Raw genomic sequence first — 17,553 nt, 5'->3', positions numbered from 1 at the left:
CATTTTTACGTTACACAAGTCATACTTGTATATAAGTCGGGCGAAAAATAAATTAAACTAATCAACTCATGTGATCTACATGTGGCATTGCACCAAAAATAACATACAAAAAAAGATTTCCATCTCCTCGATTTCGGGCAATTAGCTTTCCGAGCGGCATTTTGGTTCACTATTGTGTTGTGTCATTTTAAGAAAACATGTGTGAGATATATTGCCTAACATAATAATTGATAGTATGAAAATACTGTACAAGAATTTATATCTAAAACCATATATGGATATAAGTTTAATTAAAGTAATTTTTCTTGGTGATACACACCTTTTTTCAAAAGAATTCTTTGATTGACTTATTAGTCTGCAAATACCTTAATTATAAACCTATCACCTAGGTTTGAGTTACGGTATTGCATCTTAATTCTAATTTGGAAGAATAGGATATTCACAAGAGCCCTACTATACGATGATCAGTAGTACAACAAAATAGTATTATTATTCTCTACATATAGAAGGGTGATTCCCTTTGTTATAATCGGCTATCACCTTGGCCACATTCGGGCCTTTTATGTGTCCATCCCTCTCAGGTACAAACTTCGTGTCTGTCCTTCTCAAGACACGATTTTGCGTCCATCACTCTCATGCGGTAGTAAATAGTAGTCTTCCCAGTCCACAAAGTACTAGAGTCTACCCCTCCTTTTCCTTTAAGAATCGTATCATATATCTGGAGCTTATATTGGTCCCCAAACATTTGGCTTGTTGATAGGTATACACCTATATATATACATATATATGTATATATATATATCTGTATATATATACATATACATACTTCCAAGAATTTTTGGAGGAAATATTATGATAATACGAGTTGATCGTTGTCAACAGATAAACAGATAACGGGGGAGTATCTCTTGACACTATAGTCAAGATATTTAAAATATTACGAGATAACATTTTTTGTATATTCAAAATTATTACTATGATTTTTTGAAACTCAACAAATACTTTTAAAATAGGTTTTATAATTTTTAAAACATATATTTCATTTAATAAATATTGTATAATAAAAAATAATTATTAGATAATTAAACCTCGAATACTTCTATTTTAAAAAGGATATTTTAAAATAATATTCCTCAATTAATTATGTTTAGGTAAATAAATTAATATTTAATGAATATTAAATAATTAGTTTTAAAATAAAATAAATGCTATAGAATACTTCTCCCTTCTTAAATGAATATGTGAAATAATATTATTTGTTCGAGTAATTTAATATAGTTGAGGGAATATGATCTTTGGAAATCGTTTAAAATAAATTTGAGGTAATTAATACTTCGCAAAAGGACATCGAGTCCCTTGGAATAAATAATTATGGATTCTTAATTGTCCAAAATATATGTGGGATGATTCCCGGGTTTATACTTTATAAAAGCTGACCGGTTCTCGGTTTTATAACTTATACATCACGCTATACAATAACATTTAATATATACTACGGTATATGCACATCTAATCTCAATCATTATCAATACGTAAAGGCTCGTATTTTACTATCATGGCAAACATAATAATTGTAGGAAAGAAAGTAAAATAATCTTCACAATACAGCAGTATATGGAGTAGGGTTCGTAAACTTTCCTAGGTGATTTGAGGTGGAGGGCACCCTTGAGTTAGTCCGATACTCTATAATCAAGACCATTATTTTTTGTTAGCTTTTAATAGTATTTATCGTTACTTGGTAAATATGCAATGCTTACAATCAATTTACATGACTCTCTTTAGACTCATCATTTTAATAAAGTACGATTATTCATTAGCTTCATTTTCATTCCACAATCTATTATTCCCATTATCCTTATTTGCTTCTACCATTCGGCTCCTCTCGCGATTCTTAAGGATTTCTACTCGCGTGATCTCGGCACCGAAATTTTTATAAAATTGAAAAATCCATATTGTCACTTGAAATTTTCATGGAAGCATTTTTTCATATCTTACTCTCTGTAAAATTTTCATGATTTTAGAATAATTTTATGTCGATCGTTTATACTTCCAAAGTTCGTAATTCGTAGCAGCATTTGTCGCGTAAATCATTTTCACTAAAATGAACCTAACTTTTGAACCGTAAATCAAAATCAAGCGATTTAAGTGCCTAAACGATCATTACAACATGCTCTATCATTATGAAGTATTATTATCAATAAAACACAGTTTACACTTTTTGTATCTTTGCAGAAATCTCAATATCGTGATTTGATTGTTAAAACCTCGTTACGTTTACGATTCCGGTTTTGTTTTATCTCTAATCTACTAATTATCATCGAACAATCATCAATCCAACATCTTAAATACTTAATCATCTGAAGAACATCAAATTCTTGAGGCCACAACATCAATCTTGGTATCTAACTAACTAATATTCAAGAAATCAATAAAACAACCATCAAAACTATGCTAACATCCGAGATCCTTACTTTTCTTCAAACATAAAGCTTAAACAATGTTTGAATTGAAGGTTTCTACCTTTATTGGTAGCTTGGGAGGTTCTCTTCTTGATGGATGATGTTTGGTGAGTCCTTGCTGTGATTATGAAACCTAGATCTTTCTAAGAAATTCAAGAAAACACTAAAAGTCAATATTGACACTTTTCATCATCACTTTCATCATTTTATTTATCTATAAAAACCTAAATAAAATGCTAAAAAGATTTATCTTAACTTAGTTTAATTATGAGGAAGCTTGGTAATTATTTGTAGCATTTATCTATGGCTAGAAGTGGAGCTTTGGATTTTGGTTTCTTTTTTTCCTTTAAAAATCTGAATGGAGCTTTTCTTGAAGGGGGAAGTGTTTTTGTGTTGGTTTCTTTCTTGTTATGAAGTGTGAATTATTGTGTGTGATATATTGGATATGTATCTTTGAATAAGTAGCATGGCCTTTGTCAAAGCCTATAACCTTAGCCAAGTACTACTCATATACACAACGCCATAGATGGGCAAATAAGACACTTTTCTAATGTAATGCATGTTTTGCGTTACATTAGACAGACTTTTTTGACCTATTGTAACACTAACGAAATAGCGTTACTTTACATGTAAAGTTACTGTTACGTTAGAGGGCTTGTGTTGCAGTAGAAAGCTAATGCTACAATAGTGCTGACATGACGTAACGCTTTGCTTTATCATTATAATAATATTTAATTAATTTATTATTTTTTTGGGCCCCACAGTATACACGTCAGCAAAAGTGGGTCCCACATGTGGGCCCCACTAAAACTTGTTAAAGAAAGTGGGTCCCACACTAACAGGTGGACCCCCATGTGGGCCCACACTGCCATGTGGCACTGCCACGTCAGCAAAGCGTTACGTTAACTTTTCTGTTACAACGCTACTGTTACATTTTCTCAACAGTGCCACGTGTGCACCGCCACGTCATCAAATAATTAATTATTTAATTATTTAATAAATAATTAATTAAATAATTAAATAATTAATAATTAAATAAATAAATAATGGAGAAGTGGGCCCCACATGTGGGATCCCCTTGTGGGCCCCACATGTGGGATCCCCTTGTGGGCCCCACATGTGGGATCCCCTTGTGGGCCCCACATGTGGGCTGCACTTGTGGTCCCCACATGTGGGCCCCATATTAAACAACTATTTAATTATTTAATAAATAATTATTTAAATAATTAAATAAATAAATAATAAAGAAGTGGGCTCCACTTGTGGTCCCCACATTTAGGCCCTACATTATCTAATTATTTAATTATTTAATAAATAATTATTTAAATAATTAAATAAATAAATAATGGAGAAGTGGGCCCCACATGTGGGCTCCCCTTGTGGGCCCCACATGTGGGCTCCACTTGTGGGCCCCGCATGTGGGCTCCACTTGTGGGCCCCACATGTGGGCCCCATATTAAACAATTATTTAATTATTTAAATATTTAAATAAATAATAATTAAATAAATAAATAATAAAGAAGTGGGCTCCAGTTGTGGGCCACACATGTAGGCCCCACATTATCCAATTATTTAATTATTTAATAAATAATTATTTAAATAATTAAATAAATAAATAATGGAAAAGTAAGCCCACATGTGGGCTCCACTTGTGGGCCCCACATGTGGGCTCCACTTGTGGGCCCCACGTGTGGGCCCCACATGTGGGCCCCATATTATCCATTTATTTAATTATTTAATAAATAATTAAATAAATAAATAAATTAATAAATAAATAAATAATCAAAAAATATAATGCCCGGATTGTGGTCGGATCGTAATAGGGTTCATATGTCAGGATATGATTCATTTAACGGTTCGACCCACATATCCGTCGTTCGATTTTTTTAATCGGTTTTCTCGACGATCCAACCGTACGGATGTTATTAAACTGCCTTCCTAACATTGGGAAAAATAATCAAAAAAAATAATGCCCGGATCGTGGTCGGATCGTAATAGGGTTCATATGTCAGCATATGATTCATTTAACGGTTCGACCCACATATCCGTCGTTCGATTTTTTTAATCGGTTTTCTCGACGATCCAACCGTACAGATGTTATTAAACTGCCTTCCTAACATTGGGAAAAAATAATCAAAAAATATAATGCCCGGATCATGGTCGGAACGTAATAGGGTTCATATGTCACGATAGGATTCATTTAACGGTTCGACCCACATATCCGTCGTTCGATTTTTTTAATCGGTTTTCTCGACGATCCAACCGTACGGATGTTATTAAACTGCCTTCCTAACATTGGGAAAAAATAATCAAAAAATATAATGCCCGGATCATGGTCGGATCGTAATAGGGTTCATATGTCAGGATATGATTCATTTAACGGTTCGACCCACATATCCGTCGTTCGATTTTTTTAATCGGTTTTCTCGACGATCCAACCGTACGGATGTTATTAAACCGCCTTCCTAACATTGGGAAAAAATAATCAAAAAATATAATGCCCGGATCATTGTCGGATCGTAATAGGGTTCATATGTCAGGATAAGATTCATTTAACGGTTCGACCCACATATCCGTCGTTCGATTTTTTTAATCGGTTTTCTCGACGATCCAACCGTACGGATGTTATTAAACCGCCTTCCTAACATTGGGAAAAAATAATCAAAAAATATAATGTCCGGATCATGGTCGGATCGTAATAGGGTTCATATGTAAGGATAAGATTCATTTAACGGTTCGACCCACATATCCGTCGTTCGATTTTTTTAATCGGTTTTCTCGACGATCCAACCGTACGGATATTAGTAAACCGCCTTCCTAACATTGGGAAAAAATAATCAAAAAATATAATACCCGGATCATGGTCGGATCGGGACATTAAAATATCGTTTTTTCTAAAATTTACGAAAAAATGAAAAAAATGAAAAAATGAAATAAAATGAAAATCATGCAAAAGGTGTAGTGAAAATATGGGCGGCGAAATTTCCCCCCAAAAACATCACTCTCTCTCAGACTCTCTCTCAGAAACATCACTCTCTCTCGACCTCGCTCACTCACCTCAGCCTCCCACCTCGCTCACTCACTCACCTCTCACCAACACTCCCTAACTCTCACCCATCTCACTCTCCCTAACTCTCACCCATCTCACTCTCCCTAACTCTCACCTCACCTCAGCCGCACTCTCACCTCTGCCTCACCTCAGCCGCTCTCATTTCGGTGGATTCAGCAGCAATTAGGTGGTTCTCAGCAACATTTCGGTGGTTCGGGTTCTCTGCAACGGAGTTAGGGCGTGCAATTAGGGTTTGGGAATTTTAGGGTTTCGGTTGGAGCTAGCAATTAGGGTTCAGAGCTGCTTTGTGGTTTCGATTTTGGACCAAGGTAACCTCTAATTGAACTTTAATTTTGATTTTATGTATTTATCCCTGCTTATTTAATATGTTTAATATGTGTCTGTGTTTAATATGTGTAATATGTGTAATACGTTTAGAGTTTGTGTTTAATATGAATGTAATATGTGTTTGTGGTCATCTCCCCCCTCTCTCTGTCTCTCTCTCTGTCTCTCTCTCTCTCTCTCTCTCTCTCTCTCTCTCTCTCTTTGAGTTTTATTATTTTAGATTCTTGTAATTATGGTTATTGCATTTCTTGATGTGATTACGTGCCGAGATGAATTGATGAAATTATGTTGCTTATTCGCTGTTTTTTGTTATTTAATGTCCAAATGCAAGGCTTAACTCTGTTTGCCATTTGGTTACTGTGTCTTGTTTTTATCGTCTCTTAGCAGTACTGGGCCTTCCTTAGTTCCTTGTACAATTAAATAAATATATATTATTCGAATACTTAAGACATTAATCTAATCTCAAACTGATTTTATGTGCTATACAAGTCTTTGACTATTGATCTTTTACATTCTAACATTTATTCCCTGTGTGTTATTCAAAAGTTACAGTTGTAAATTGAAGTAAAAAATTTAATAAAAATCAAAGCATGGATAAAAATGGGGAATGAGATGTAGGAAATTATTAGTTTATCTAGTATCACTGCAGTATAGTGCACAGAGAGGATTACACGGGCTTTTTTGGGTAGACTTATAATCTTTTAACTTCGCAGGCTATATTATACAGTGTACTTATGGAAGATGATTATAGTAGCTGGATAGGATTTCCAAAATCTAGTAAAGAATATGTACGAGGGATAAAGGCATTTATGGAAAATTCATTTCCAATTCATGCTAAAGGAGAAGAAATGAAGTGCCCCTGCAAAGTATGTGTCAACTGTTATTGGCACACTCAAACAGTTATCTATGATCATCTCATATGTAGTGGCCCTTCTCCACTACATATGAAATGGATTTGCGAGGTATCATATACCAAAGTAGACGGTAGTACTGACTTCATGGATTCAGGGACGGGGATGGATTTCGAAGATAATTTAGGTGAAATGTTCAATTGTACGGGTAAAAAGTTTCGAGATTTAGAAAATGACTATGAAAGTCTAACAAATGCAGAGGCTAGAAAGTTTTATGGCCTTGTTAGGGAGGGTAAACAACCACTATACCCCGGATCCACTAAATTCTCTCGGTTAAGTTTCCTGATCAAACTTTATCATTTAAAGTGTGCTCATGGAATTTCCGAGTCTGCCTTTGGGGAATTGCTGGAGTTAATAAGAGACGCCTTTCCTGATGCCCAAATACCTTTGTCTTTGAATGCTGCAAAAAATATGATCAAGGATTTAGGCTTACATTATGAAAAAATACATGCATGCCGAAATAATTGCATGTTGTACTGGGGAGAAAATAAAGACAAAGAAAAATGTGACAATTGTGGTGTTTCTAGGTGGGTGTTACCGGAAAAAAAGGCAATGATGCTAGTGATCTGGGGCAGGTTATACACAATGTGCCAGCTAATGTGATGAGGTACTTCCCTTTAAAGCCGAGATTGCAGAGGCTATACATGTGCAAGGAATATTCGAAACTAATGAAATGGCACGATATGGGACGTCAACAGGATGGAAAAGTAAGACATCCGGCTGATACAGAGGCTTGGAAGACGATAGATGCTGACTATCCTGATTTTTCATTAGAAAATCGGAATGTTAGTTTAGGAGTAGCCTCAGATGGATTCAACCCCTATCGTTCAATGAACCTAAGTCACAGTACCTGGCCAATTGTATTGGTCAATTACAACCTCCCACCTTGGCTATGCATGAAACAAGAAAATCTAATTCTTTCGACACTAATATCTGGTCCAGATTCACCAAAGAATAGTATTGATGTGTTCATGCAACCTTTAATTGCCGAGTTAAAAGAATTATGGGAGGTCGGCGTTAATACTTATGATGCCTTGGCTGATGAAGATTTTAATTTACGTGCTAGAGTGCTATGGACTATTAGCGATTTCCCGGGATATGCTATGTTGTCCGGCTGGAGCATAAAAGGCAAACTAGGGTGTCCTGTCTGCCATTATGAAACTTCATCACTTTATTTGAAGCATACCAAGAAAATGTGCTATATGAACCACCGAAAGTTTCTTCCTTCTGCACACAAGTGGAGAATGGATACTAAAAGGTTTAATGGCGCAATTGAAATGGGGCAGTGTCCTTCAGTTTTAACGGGAACTGACATTGAGGAGTTGTTGTCTGGGTATGTAAACCAATTCGGCCTACAGAACAAAAAGGTAAAGAGTAAAACTGAGGGCCCTTTTAAAAAGAAGTCAATTTTTTTTATTTACCTTATTGGAAGCATAATCCACTTCGACATAACCTTGACGCCATGCACATAGAAAAAAATGTTTGCGATAACATATTGGGCACTTTACTCAATATAAGTGGCAAGACAAAAGATCATGTTGCCGCTCGTAAAGATTTACAAGAAATGGGAATTAGAAAACCCCTCCATCCTGTTCTATCAGAAGATGGAGCACACCATAAAATACGAGCATCAATCTTTGACTTGTCGAACAAAGAGAAGGAGATCTTTTGTTCAGTGTTGGAAAACACTAAACTGCCGTACGGTTGTGCCTCCAACATAGGGTGATATGTGCACACAAAGGACAGGAAAGTAGTGGGGTATAAGAGCCATGATGCTCATTTCATACTACACTACTTGTTGCAGTTTGCCATCAAAAAAACTACAAAGGCTGAGGTTGCTGTACCTTTGATGAAATTGAGTGCCTGCCTTAGAGCTCTATGGAGCAAGGTTATCGATTTGGAGGAGCTTGAGAAGTTGGAAACTGAAATCGTCGAGGTACTTTGCCAATTTGAGATGATTTTTCCATCAGCTTTCTTCGACATAATGGTGCACTTGCTTGTTCATCTAACTAGAGAAGTTAGACTTGGGGGACCTCAGCACCTTCGAAACATGTTCCCAATAGAGCGTTATCTTGCAAAATTGAAATTTTGTGTTGTGTTATGTCAATTTAATCACTGACCTTGTCTTCATAAATTATTGTAGTTGCCCCCACCACCACTAACCGAAATCAAAAGAAAAAGACCCCGTACTTTGCAAAATAATGAGAAAATGAAAGATCAGCTACAAGGTGATGCACGCCAAGTAAGATGTCCCCTTGAACTTGCTATACCTGACATCGAGGTATCCTTGTCAATGTTCCTCTTTTTTTTCTTCTAACCTGGACTGTAACACTTGTAATATTCACTTAAACACTCCTTCCAAATTTTTAGAAAGAAAGTACAATGCATAGTTGAGCTACACTAATAACAGTGCTGATTTATAATTATTGCAGGTGCCCCCCCCCCACCGCTACCAGCAAGTGAGCAAGAAAGACTTAATCGAATGAAGGAAAATGATAGAAGGTTGGAAGAACTTGGGATCAAAAAATTAGTGATTGATTTGAGAGCTCGATCAGCAACAGTTATTGAGAAATCCAAAGAAAAAGACAAAGCCTCTCCGGATGATGATGATTATAATCCGGAAAGTGAGGACGAACATGATAGTGATGATTCATCTGAGGTATGGATTTCTTTTACAGTTTTCATTACTTTGGCCTTCCTTCCTTGTTTCTCAAGAGTGTAAATTGTGTTTTTTATTAGTTTAAGACCTGATATTTTGTTTATCACTATATCAAGTTTCCTATATATTTTGTTTTTATTTTATACTCTTTATTGCTTTGGCCTCACATTATATTTGCAATCCTAATAATTGTAGAGAACGAAGAATGGGAAGAAAAAGAACCATGTCCCCCTTGGACCAAGAACTCATTCGCGAGCTAATGTCACCGCTGCAACAGAGAATGAACCATCGCAAGCTGGTAAAACATCTGACAAGGAAATGACCAGTCACTACGCCATAGATGGGCTAATAAGACACTCATTTTACGTCACCTTAGGCCCGTTTTATGTTGCAATAGGCCTATTGTAACGCCAAATAACCATTTCATCCGCAAATGTTGCCATTGCTATCTAATGTAATGTTTTGATTATCAACCGTAACACAAATAAAAACATTACCTTAGGGAGATAGGATAACACTAGATAAATCAAACGTAACGGTAATTCAGTGTTACCTTAGCATTTGAAAAAATCATATGGGACCCACCTGACTGGATTGCCACGTAGGCAGCCACGTCATATAGAGGGACCCACTGACACGTGGCGAGCAATGCCACATGGACTGCCACGTGGACTGCCACATAGATTGGCTAATCAGTGGTACCCACTGCCATGTGAGACCCACATGTGGGCCCACTTTTATTACTGACGTAACAGTAAACAAATCTAATGTAACACTGTATTTTGGCAAAAGAAACACAAATTTAGATTTTGTAACAGTGATAAATATAGCTATTGTAACACTAATAGATAACATTTTGAAATGTAGTTTTGATAAACACATTACTGCCATTAACAAAATAACAATTCAACTATACCAAAACATATTTCCCCAACAAACTAGTCTTACAGCATTCAGAACACCAACTCCGCCAACATAATAACCACTTCGCCAAAATTATAGTACGATTCACTACATCACTCCACCAAAATCATACTAACAAGAACACCAAACAATCCCCAAATTCCAACTCTAACCAAACCAAATAAACACCATCCACCACCAATTACAGTGAGTACCAAAAGTTATAAACCAATAATTCAAAAGTCTAAATAACATAACTGTCCATACTATTAACTCAAGCTAATGCTTGTAAAGAGAAATATCTAAGAAGAAGTCCGGGCAGTCTTGGAAGTCCCAGCAGTCCCGATAGTCATTGGTGTACCATTTTCATCATCCTCGCTTGAAATATTAGCATCAACTTCTCCAATGTCCAGATTCAAGCCTGGATTAGCTGCTGCGATCTTTTTGAGAATAACTGACAAGTTATCCTGCACTTTCTTGGAAACCTTTTCTTCCAGTTCAGCCTCAAGTTCTCCCCTGATCTTTGCAGTCAAATCTTCCAAATAAGTGTCTGCAGGAGCCGAATCTGATTCCATCGCTTTCTTGTTCTTTCTCTACAAGAAAAATGTTGTTAAATATTAATCAATTTTACCATAGAATTGTGCTACACAACTACACAACTACTAACAAGGTTTGCATTAAGGTGGCCTATACTAATACTTAACAGCCTTTTATTTCCGCTAAGTCTCTTATGTTATTTGTTTTACCAAATAAATTAAACCAACAAAACATACTTGGCAAAGCATTTTTTATCTCTTAATTTTAAAGAAATAGACAAATTGAACTACCGTGCAGCATTTAACCTCCATAAAAAAAGTAAAGTCCTTACGTTTCTTTTTTGCGGAGCAGCCGTAGTCTTGTATGTTCGGCCATCTTGTTCATGAGATTCCAAATAAATTTCAGCTTGTGATGGCGAGGCGAGATTAGGATCAGTCTTTTTCTATTATAGAGCACAAAAGAAAAAGACAAGGTTATCTAGCTCAAAGTTACCACATAACTATTGATTTACTTAAGAAAAATTGTACATCAACTATTTAAAAAATGCCTAAGCACTAACATTCAATCAAAGGATTTATGAACAAACAACTAGGTAGTCATTACTATTTAGTAGACACAATCCAAGTGTGTACGGGAAGTCAATGAAGGCAATATTAATGCGGTTCTGAAATTGAATATCTAAATTCAAGCAAATACCAGCAAAAAATAGACATGCATCTGATTTCTGAAGAATTAAAGCACAAAAATGTTTGATGGCACTTGACATGAACAACTAAATTATTGTGTCTGCGAGCTCTATTTTATTAGTTTTTTCGGGTTGTTCACAGTGAATTATTTAAAGTTATATAAATGCGGATTGGTTTGTAATAATCTGAATATCATAACTAATCAGACAATTAAATAATTGCTAGTTATAATGATGATATCGACAAGGACATATACATTATTTAAAAAAGGGGGGGTTCTAACATGTCCCATTTTAAAATTGGATTTAAGAACATGTCCACATCTAATTAAATTATAAATTTATCCTATAATCAAAATTTAATCCAATTTAACTTAACCATGGGGCCGTAATTATAATATCAAAATAAAAGGGGAAATATTCATAAATGTACTAGTTAATTTAGGAATCATACCAACTTCTCTCCAACTTCTGCACTACTGTTGGCACCCTGATTGTGTGGGTCAGTTACCGAAGCACGGATTACTTTGTTATCATGTGCTAATTCCTATGATATCTTCTATCGATCCGTAGTAGCTGACATCCCCAACTATAGGGTTCTCGTCTCTAGAACTAGAGAAACTAGTTGTTTGTGTAGTCAAATATACACCACTGTTTTGTGTTGTGCATCGAGAATCTCTATCACTTGTGTGGAATCGATAGCCATTAACAACATAACCAGTAAACCTTCTAGCTGTTCGATTAGGCCCCAACGCAAACACCCCCAAGTCAGATGAAACCTCCACCATTTTCCTAACCTCTTCTCGTAACCAGTCCCAGAATTCTGCCGTCTGTCTTCGTGCCCTCTTGTATCTGTTCGTATTTTCATGGCTGTCCACCAAGGCTTGATGTTCCCTAAAATTATACTAAGTTAAAACAGTGCAGAAAAGAAAAAGTTCTTGAATTATGAATTAAAATTATTTACATTAGAGCTTATTAAACTTACTCGAGGAGCCTCTCTACTTCTTTGTTACCAGTATTGAACAAAACATAGCGATGACTTGCCTTCCAATCAACATCTTCCAAATGAATAATAGTTCCATCTTTATTCCTTCTCGTTCCGATATGATATTCAGCTTGTGTTGGCCCTCTTTCGAAAACTGTTGAGCACATGTTGTTTTTTGTTGTTTCATCAGCAGCCAAAAATCTTGAACAAAATGTTACACATTCTTCAGCTATGTAACCTTCTGCAATAGAACCTTCCGGCTTACTTCTATTACGAACGTATGATTTCAATTTTGCAAGATAACGCTCTATTGGGAACATGTTTCGAAGGTGCTGAGGTCCCCCAAGTCTAACTTCTCTAGTTAGATGAACAAGCAAGTGCACCATTATGTCGAAGAAAGCTGATGGAAAAATCATCTCAAATTGGCAAAGTACCTCGACGATTTCAGTTTCCAACTTCTCAAGCTCCTCCAAATCGATAACCTTGCTCCATAGAGCTCTAAGGCAGGCACTCAATTTCATCAAAGGTATAGCAACCTCAGCCTTTGTAGTTTTTTTGATGGCAAACTGCAACAAGTAGTGCAGTATGAAATGAGCATCATGGCTCTTATACCCCACTACTTTCCTCTCCTTTGTGTGCACATATCGCCCTATGTTGGAGGCACAACCGTACGGTAGTTTAGTGTTTTCCAACACTGAACAAAAGATCTCCTTCTCTTTGTTCGACAAGTCAAAGATTGCTGCTCGTATTTCATGGTGTGCTCCATCTTCTGATAGAACAGGATGGAGGGGTTTTCTAATTCCCATTTCTTGTAAATCTTTACGAGCGGCAACATGATCTTTTGTCTTGCCACTTATATTGAGTAAAGTGCCCAATATGTTATCGCAAACATTTTTTTCTATGTGCATGGCGTCAAGGTTATGTCGAAGTGGATTATGCTTCCAATAAGGTAAATCAAAAAAAATTGACTTCTTTTTAAAAGGGCCCTCAGTTTTACTCTTTGCCTTTTTATTCTGCAGGCCGAATTGGTTTACATACCCAGACAACAACTCCTCAATGCCAGTTCCCGTTAAAACTGAAGGACACTGCCCCATTTCAATTACGCCATTAAACCTTTTAGTATCCATTCTCCACTTGTGTGCAGAAGGAAGAAACTTTCGGTGGTTCATATAGCACATTTTCTTGCTATGCTTCAAATAAAGTGATGAAGTTTCATAATGGCAGACAGGACACCCTAGTTTGCCTTTTGTGCTCCAGCCGGACAACATAGCATATCCCGGGAAATCGCTAATAGTCCATAGCACTCTAGCACGTAAATTAAAATCTTCATCAGCCAAGGCATCATAAGTATTAACGCCGACCTCCCATAATTCTTTTAACTCGGCAATTAAAGGTTGCATGAACACATCAATACTATTCTTTGGTGAATCTGGACCAGATATTAGTGTCGAAAGAATTAGATTTTCTTGTTTCATGCATAGCCAAGGTGGGAGGTTGTAATTGACCAATACAATTGGCCAGGTACTGTGACTTAGGTTCATTGAACGATAGGGGTTGAATCCATCTGAGGCTACTCCTAAACTAACATTCCGATTTTCTAATGAAAAATCAGGATAGTCAGCATCTATCATCTTCCAAGCCTCTGTATCAACCGGATGTCTTACTTTTCCATCCTGTTGACGTCCCATATCGTGCCATTTCATTAGTTTCGAATATTCCTTGCACATGTATAGCCTCTGCAATCTCGGCTTTAGAGGGAAGTACCTCATCACATTAGCTGGCACTTTGTGTACAACCTGCCCCGGATCACTAGCATCATTGCCTTTTTTTTCCGGTAACACCCACCTAGAAACACCACAATTGTCGCATTTTTCTTTGTCTTTATTTTCGCCCCAGTACAACATGCAATTATTTCGGCATGCATGTATTTTTTCATAATGTAAGCCTAAATCCTTGATCATATTTTTTGCAGCATTCAAAGACAAAGGTATTTGGGCATCAGGAAAGGCGTCTCTTATTAACTCCAGCAATTCCCCAAAGGCAGACTCGGAAATTCCATGAGCACACTTTAAATGATAAAGTTTGATCAGGAAACTTAACCGAGAGAATTTAGTTGATCCGGGGTATAGTGGTTGTTTACCCTCCCTAACATGGCCATAAAACTTTCTAGCCTCTGCATTTGTTAGACTTTCATAGTCATTTTCTAAATCTCGAAACTTTTTACCCGTACAATTGAACATTTCACCTAAATTATCTTCGAAATCAATCCCCATCCCCGAATCCATCAAGTCAGTACTACCGTCTATTTTGGTATGTGATACCTCGCAAATCCATTTCATATGTAATGGAGAAGGGCCACTACATATGAGATGATCATAGATAACTGTTTGAGTGTGCCAATAACGGTTGACACATACTTTGCAGGGGCACTTCATTTCTTCTCCTTTAGCATGAATTGGAAATGAATTTTCCATAAATGCCTTTATCCCTCGTACATATTCTTTACTAGATTTTGGAAATCCTATCCAGCTACTATAATCATCTTCCATAAGTACACTGTATAATATAGCCTGCGAAGTTAAAAGATTATAAGTGTACCTAAAAAAGCCCGTGTAATCCTCTATGTGCACTATACTACAGTGATACTAGATAAACTAATAATTTCCTACATCTCATTCCCCATTTTTATCCATGCTTTGATTTTTATTAAAAATTTTACTTCAATTTACAACTGTAACTTTTGAATAGCACACAGGGAATAAATGTTAGAATGTAAAAGATCAATAGTCAAAGACTTGTATAGCACATAAAATCAGTTTGAGATTAGATTAATGTCTTAAATATTCGAATAATATATATTTATTTAATTGTACAAGGAACTAAGGAAGGCCTAGTACTGCTAAGAGACGATAAAAACAAGACACAGTAACCAAATGGCAAACAGAGTTAAGCCTTGCATTTGGACATTAAAAAATAAAAAACAGCGAATAAGCAACATAATTTCATCAATTCATCTCGGCACGTAATCACATCAAGAAATGCAATAACCATAATTACAAGAATCTTAAACAATAAAACTCAAAGAGAGAGAGAGAGAGACGGAGAGAGAGAGAGAGAGACAGAGAGAGAGACAGAGAGAGGGGGGAGATGACCACAAACACATATTACATTCATATTAAACACAAACTCTAAACGTATTACACATATTACACATATTAAACACAAACACATATTAAACATATTAAATAAGCAGGGATAAATACATAAAATCAAAAATAAAGTTCAATTAGAGGTTACCTTGGTCCAAAATCGAAACCACAAACCAGCTCTGAACCCTAATTGCTAGCTCCAACCGAAACCCTAAAATTCCGAAACCCTAATTGCATGCCCTAACTCCGTTGCAGAGAACCCGAACCACCGAAATGTTGCTGAGAACCACCTAATTGATGTTGAATCCACCGAAATGAGAGCGACTGAGGTGAGGCTGAGGTGAGCGTGCGGCTGAGGTGAGGTGCGGCTGAGGTAAGAGTTAGGGAGAGTGAGATGGGTGAGAGTTAGGGAGAGTGAGATGGGTGAGAGTTAGGGAGTGTTGGTGAGAGGTGAGTGAGTGAGCGAGGTGGGAGGCTGAGGTGAGTGAGCGAGGTCGAGAGAGAGTGATGTTTCTGAGAGAGAGTGATGTTTCTGAAAGAGAGTGATGTTTTTGGGGGGAAATTTAGCCGCCCATATTTTCACTGCACCTTTTGTACGTTTTCATTTTATTTCATTTTTTAATTTTTTTCATTTTCTCTTAAATTTTAGAAAAATCGATATTTTAATGTCCCGATCCAACCATGATCTGGGCATTATATTTTTTGATTATTTTTTTCCAATGTTAGGAAGGCAGTTTAATAACATCTGTACGGTTGGATCGTCGAGAAAACCGATTAAAAAAATCGAACGACGGATATGTGGGTCTAACCGTTAAATGAATCATATCCTGACATATGAACCCTATTACGATCCGACCATTATCCGGGCATTATATTTTTTGATTATTTTTTCCCAATGTTAGGAAGGCGGTTTAATAACATCCGTACGGTTGGATCGTCGAGAAAACCGATTAAAAAAATCGAACGATGGATATGTGGATCGAACCGTTAAATGAATCCTAATCTGAACCCTATTACGATCCGACCATGATCCGGGCATTATATTTTTTGATTATTTTTTCCCAATGTTAGGAAGGCGGTTTAATAACATCTGTACGGTTGGATCGTCGAGAAAACCGATTAAAAAAATCGAACGACGGATATTTGGGTCGAACCGTTAAATGAATCATATCCTGACATATGAACCCTATTACGTTCCGACCATGATCCGGGCGTTATATTTTTTGATTATTTTTTCCCAATGTTAGGAAGGCGGTTTAATAACATCCGTACGGTTGGATCGTCGAGAAAACCGATTAAAAAAATCGAACGATGGATATGTGGATCGAACCGTTAAATGAATCCTAATCTGAACCCTATTACGATCCGACCATGATCCGGGCATTATATTTTTTGATTATTTTTTCCCAATGTTAGGAAGGCAGTTTAATAACATCTGTACGGTTGGATCGTCGAGAAAACCGATTAAAAAAATCGAACGACGGATATTTGGGTCGAACCGTTAAATGAATCATATCCTGACATATGAACCCTATTACGTTCCGACCATGATCCGGGCGTTATATTTTTTGATTATTTTTTCCCAATGTTAGGAAGGCGGTTTAATAACATCCGTACGGTTGGATCGTCGAGAAAACCGATTAAAAAAATCGAACGACGAATATGTGGGTCGAACCGTTAAATGAATCTTATCCTGACATATGAACCCTATTACGATCCGACCATGATCCGGGCATTATATTTTTTGATTATTTTTTCCCAATGTTAGGAAGATAGTTTAATAACATCCGTACGGTTGGATCGTCGAGAAAACCGATTAAAAAAATCGAACGACGGATATGTGGGTCGAACCGTTAAATGAATCCTATCCT

At 36.5% G+C, this 17,553-nt stretch overlaps 1 protein-coding gene across 1 annotated transcript; it reads right to left on the bottom strand.

The window, feature by feature from the left end:
* Positions 1 to 10,628: 10,628 nt before the first annotated feature.
* Positions 10,629 to 15,082, bottom strand: LOC141720305 (uncharacterized). The gene is made up of 4 exons (XM_074522675.1): positions 12,534 to 15,082; positions 12,130 to 12,442; positions 11,195 to 11,305; positions 10,629 to 10,919 (listed from the first exon to the last, which is right to left on the bottom strand). Exons 1-4 carry the CDS (start codon positions 15,080 to 15,082, stop codon positions 10,629 to 10,631), a joined length of 3,264 nt encoding a protein of 1,087 aa, XP_074378776.1.
* Between the last annotated feature and the right edge of the window lie 2,471 nt (positions 15,083 to 17,553).

This window comes from Apium graveolens, chromosome 1 (genome assembly GCF_009905375.1).
Source record: "Apium graveolens cultivar Ventura chromosome 1, ASM990537v1, whole genome shotgun sequence".
Lineage (NCBI taxonomy): Eukaryota > Viridiplantae > Streptophyta > Magnoliopsida > Apiales > Apiaceae > Apium > Apium graveolens.
This window is presented reverse-complemented; position numbering and strand designations above follow the sequence as displayed.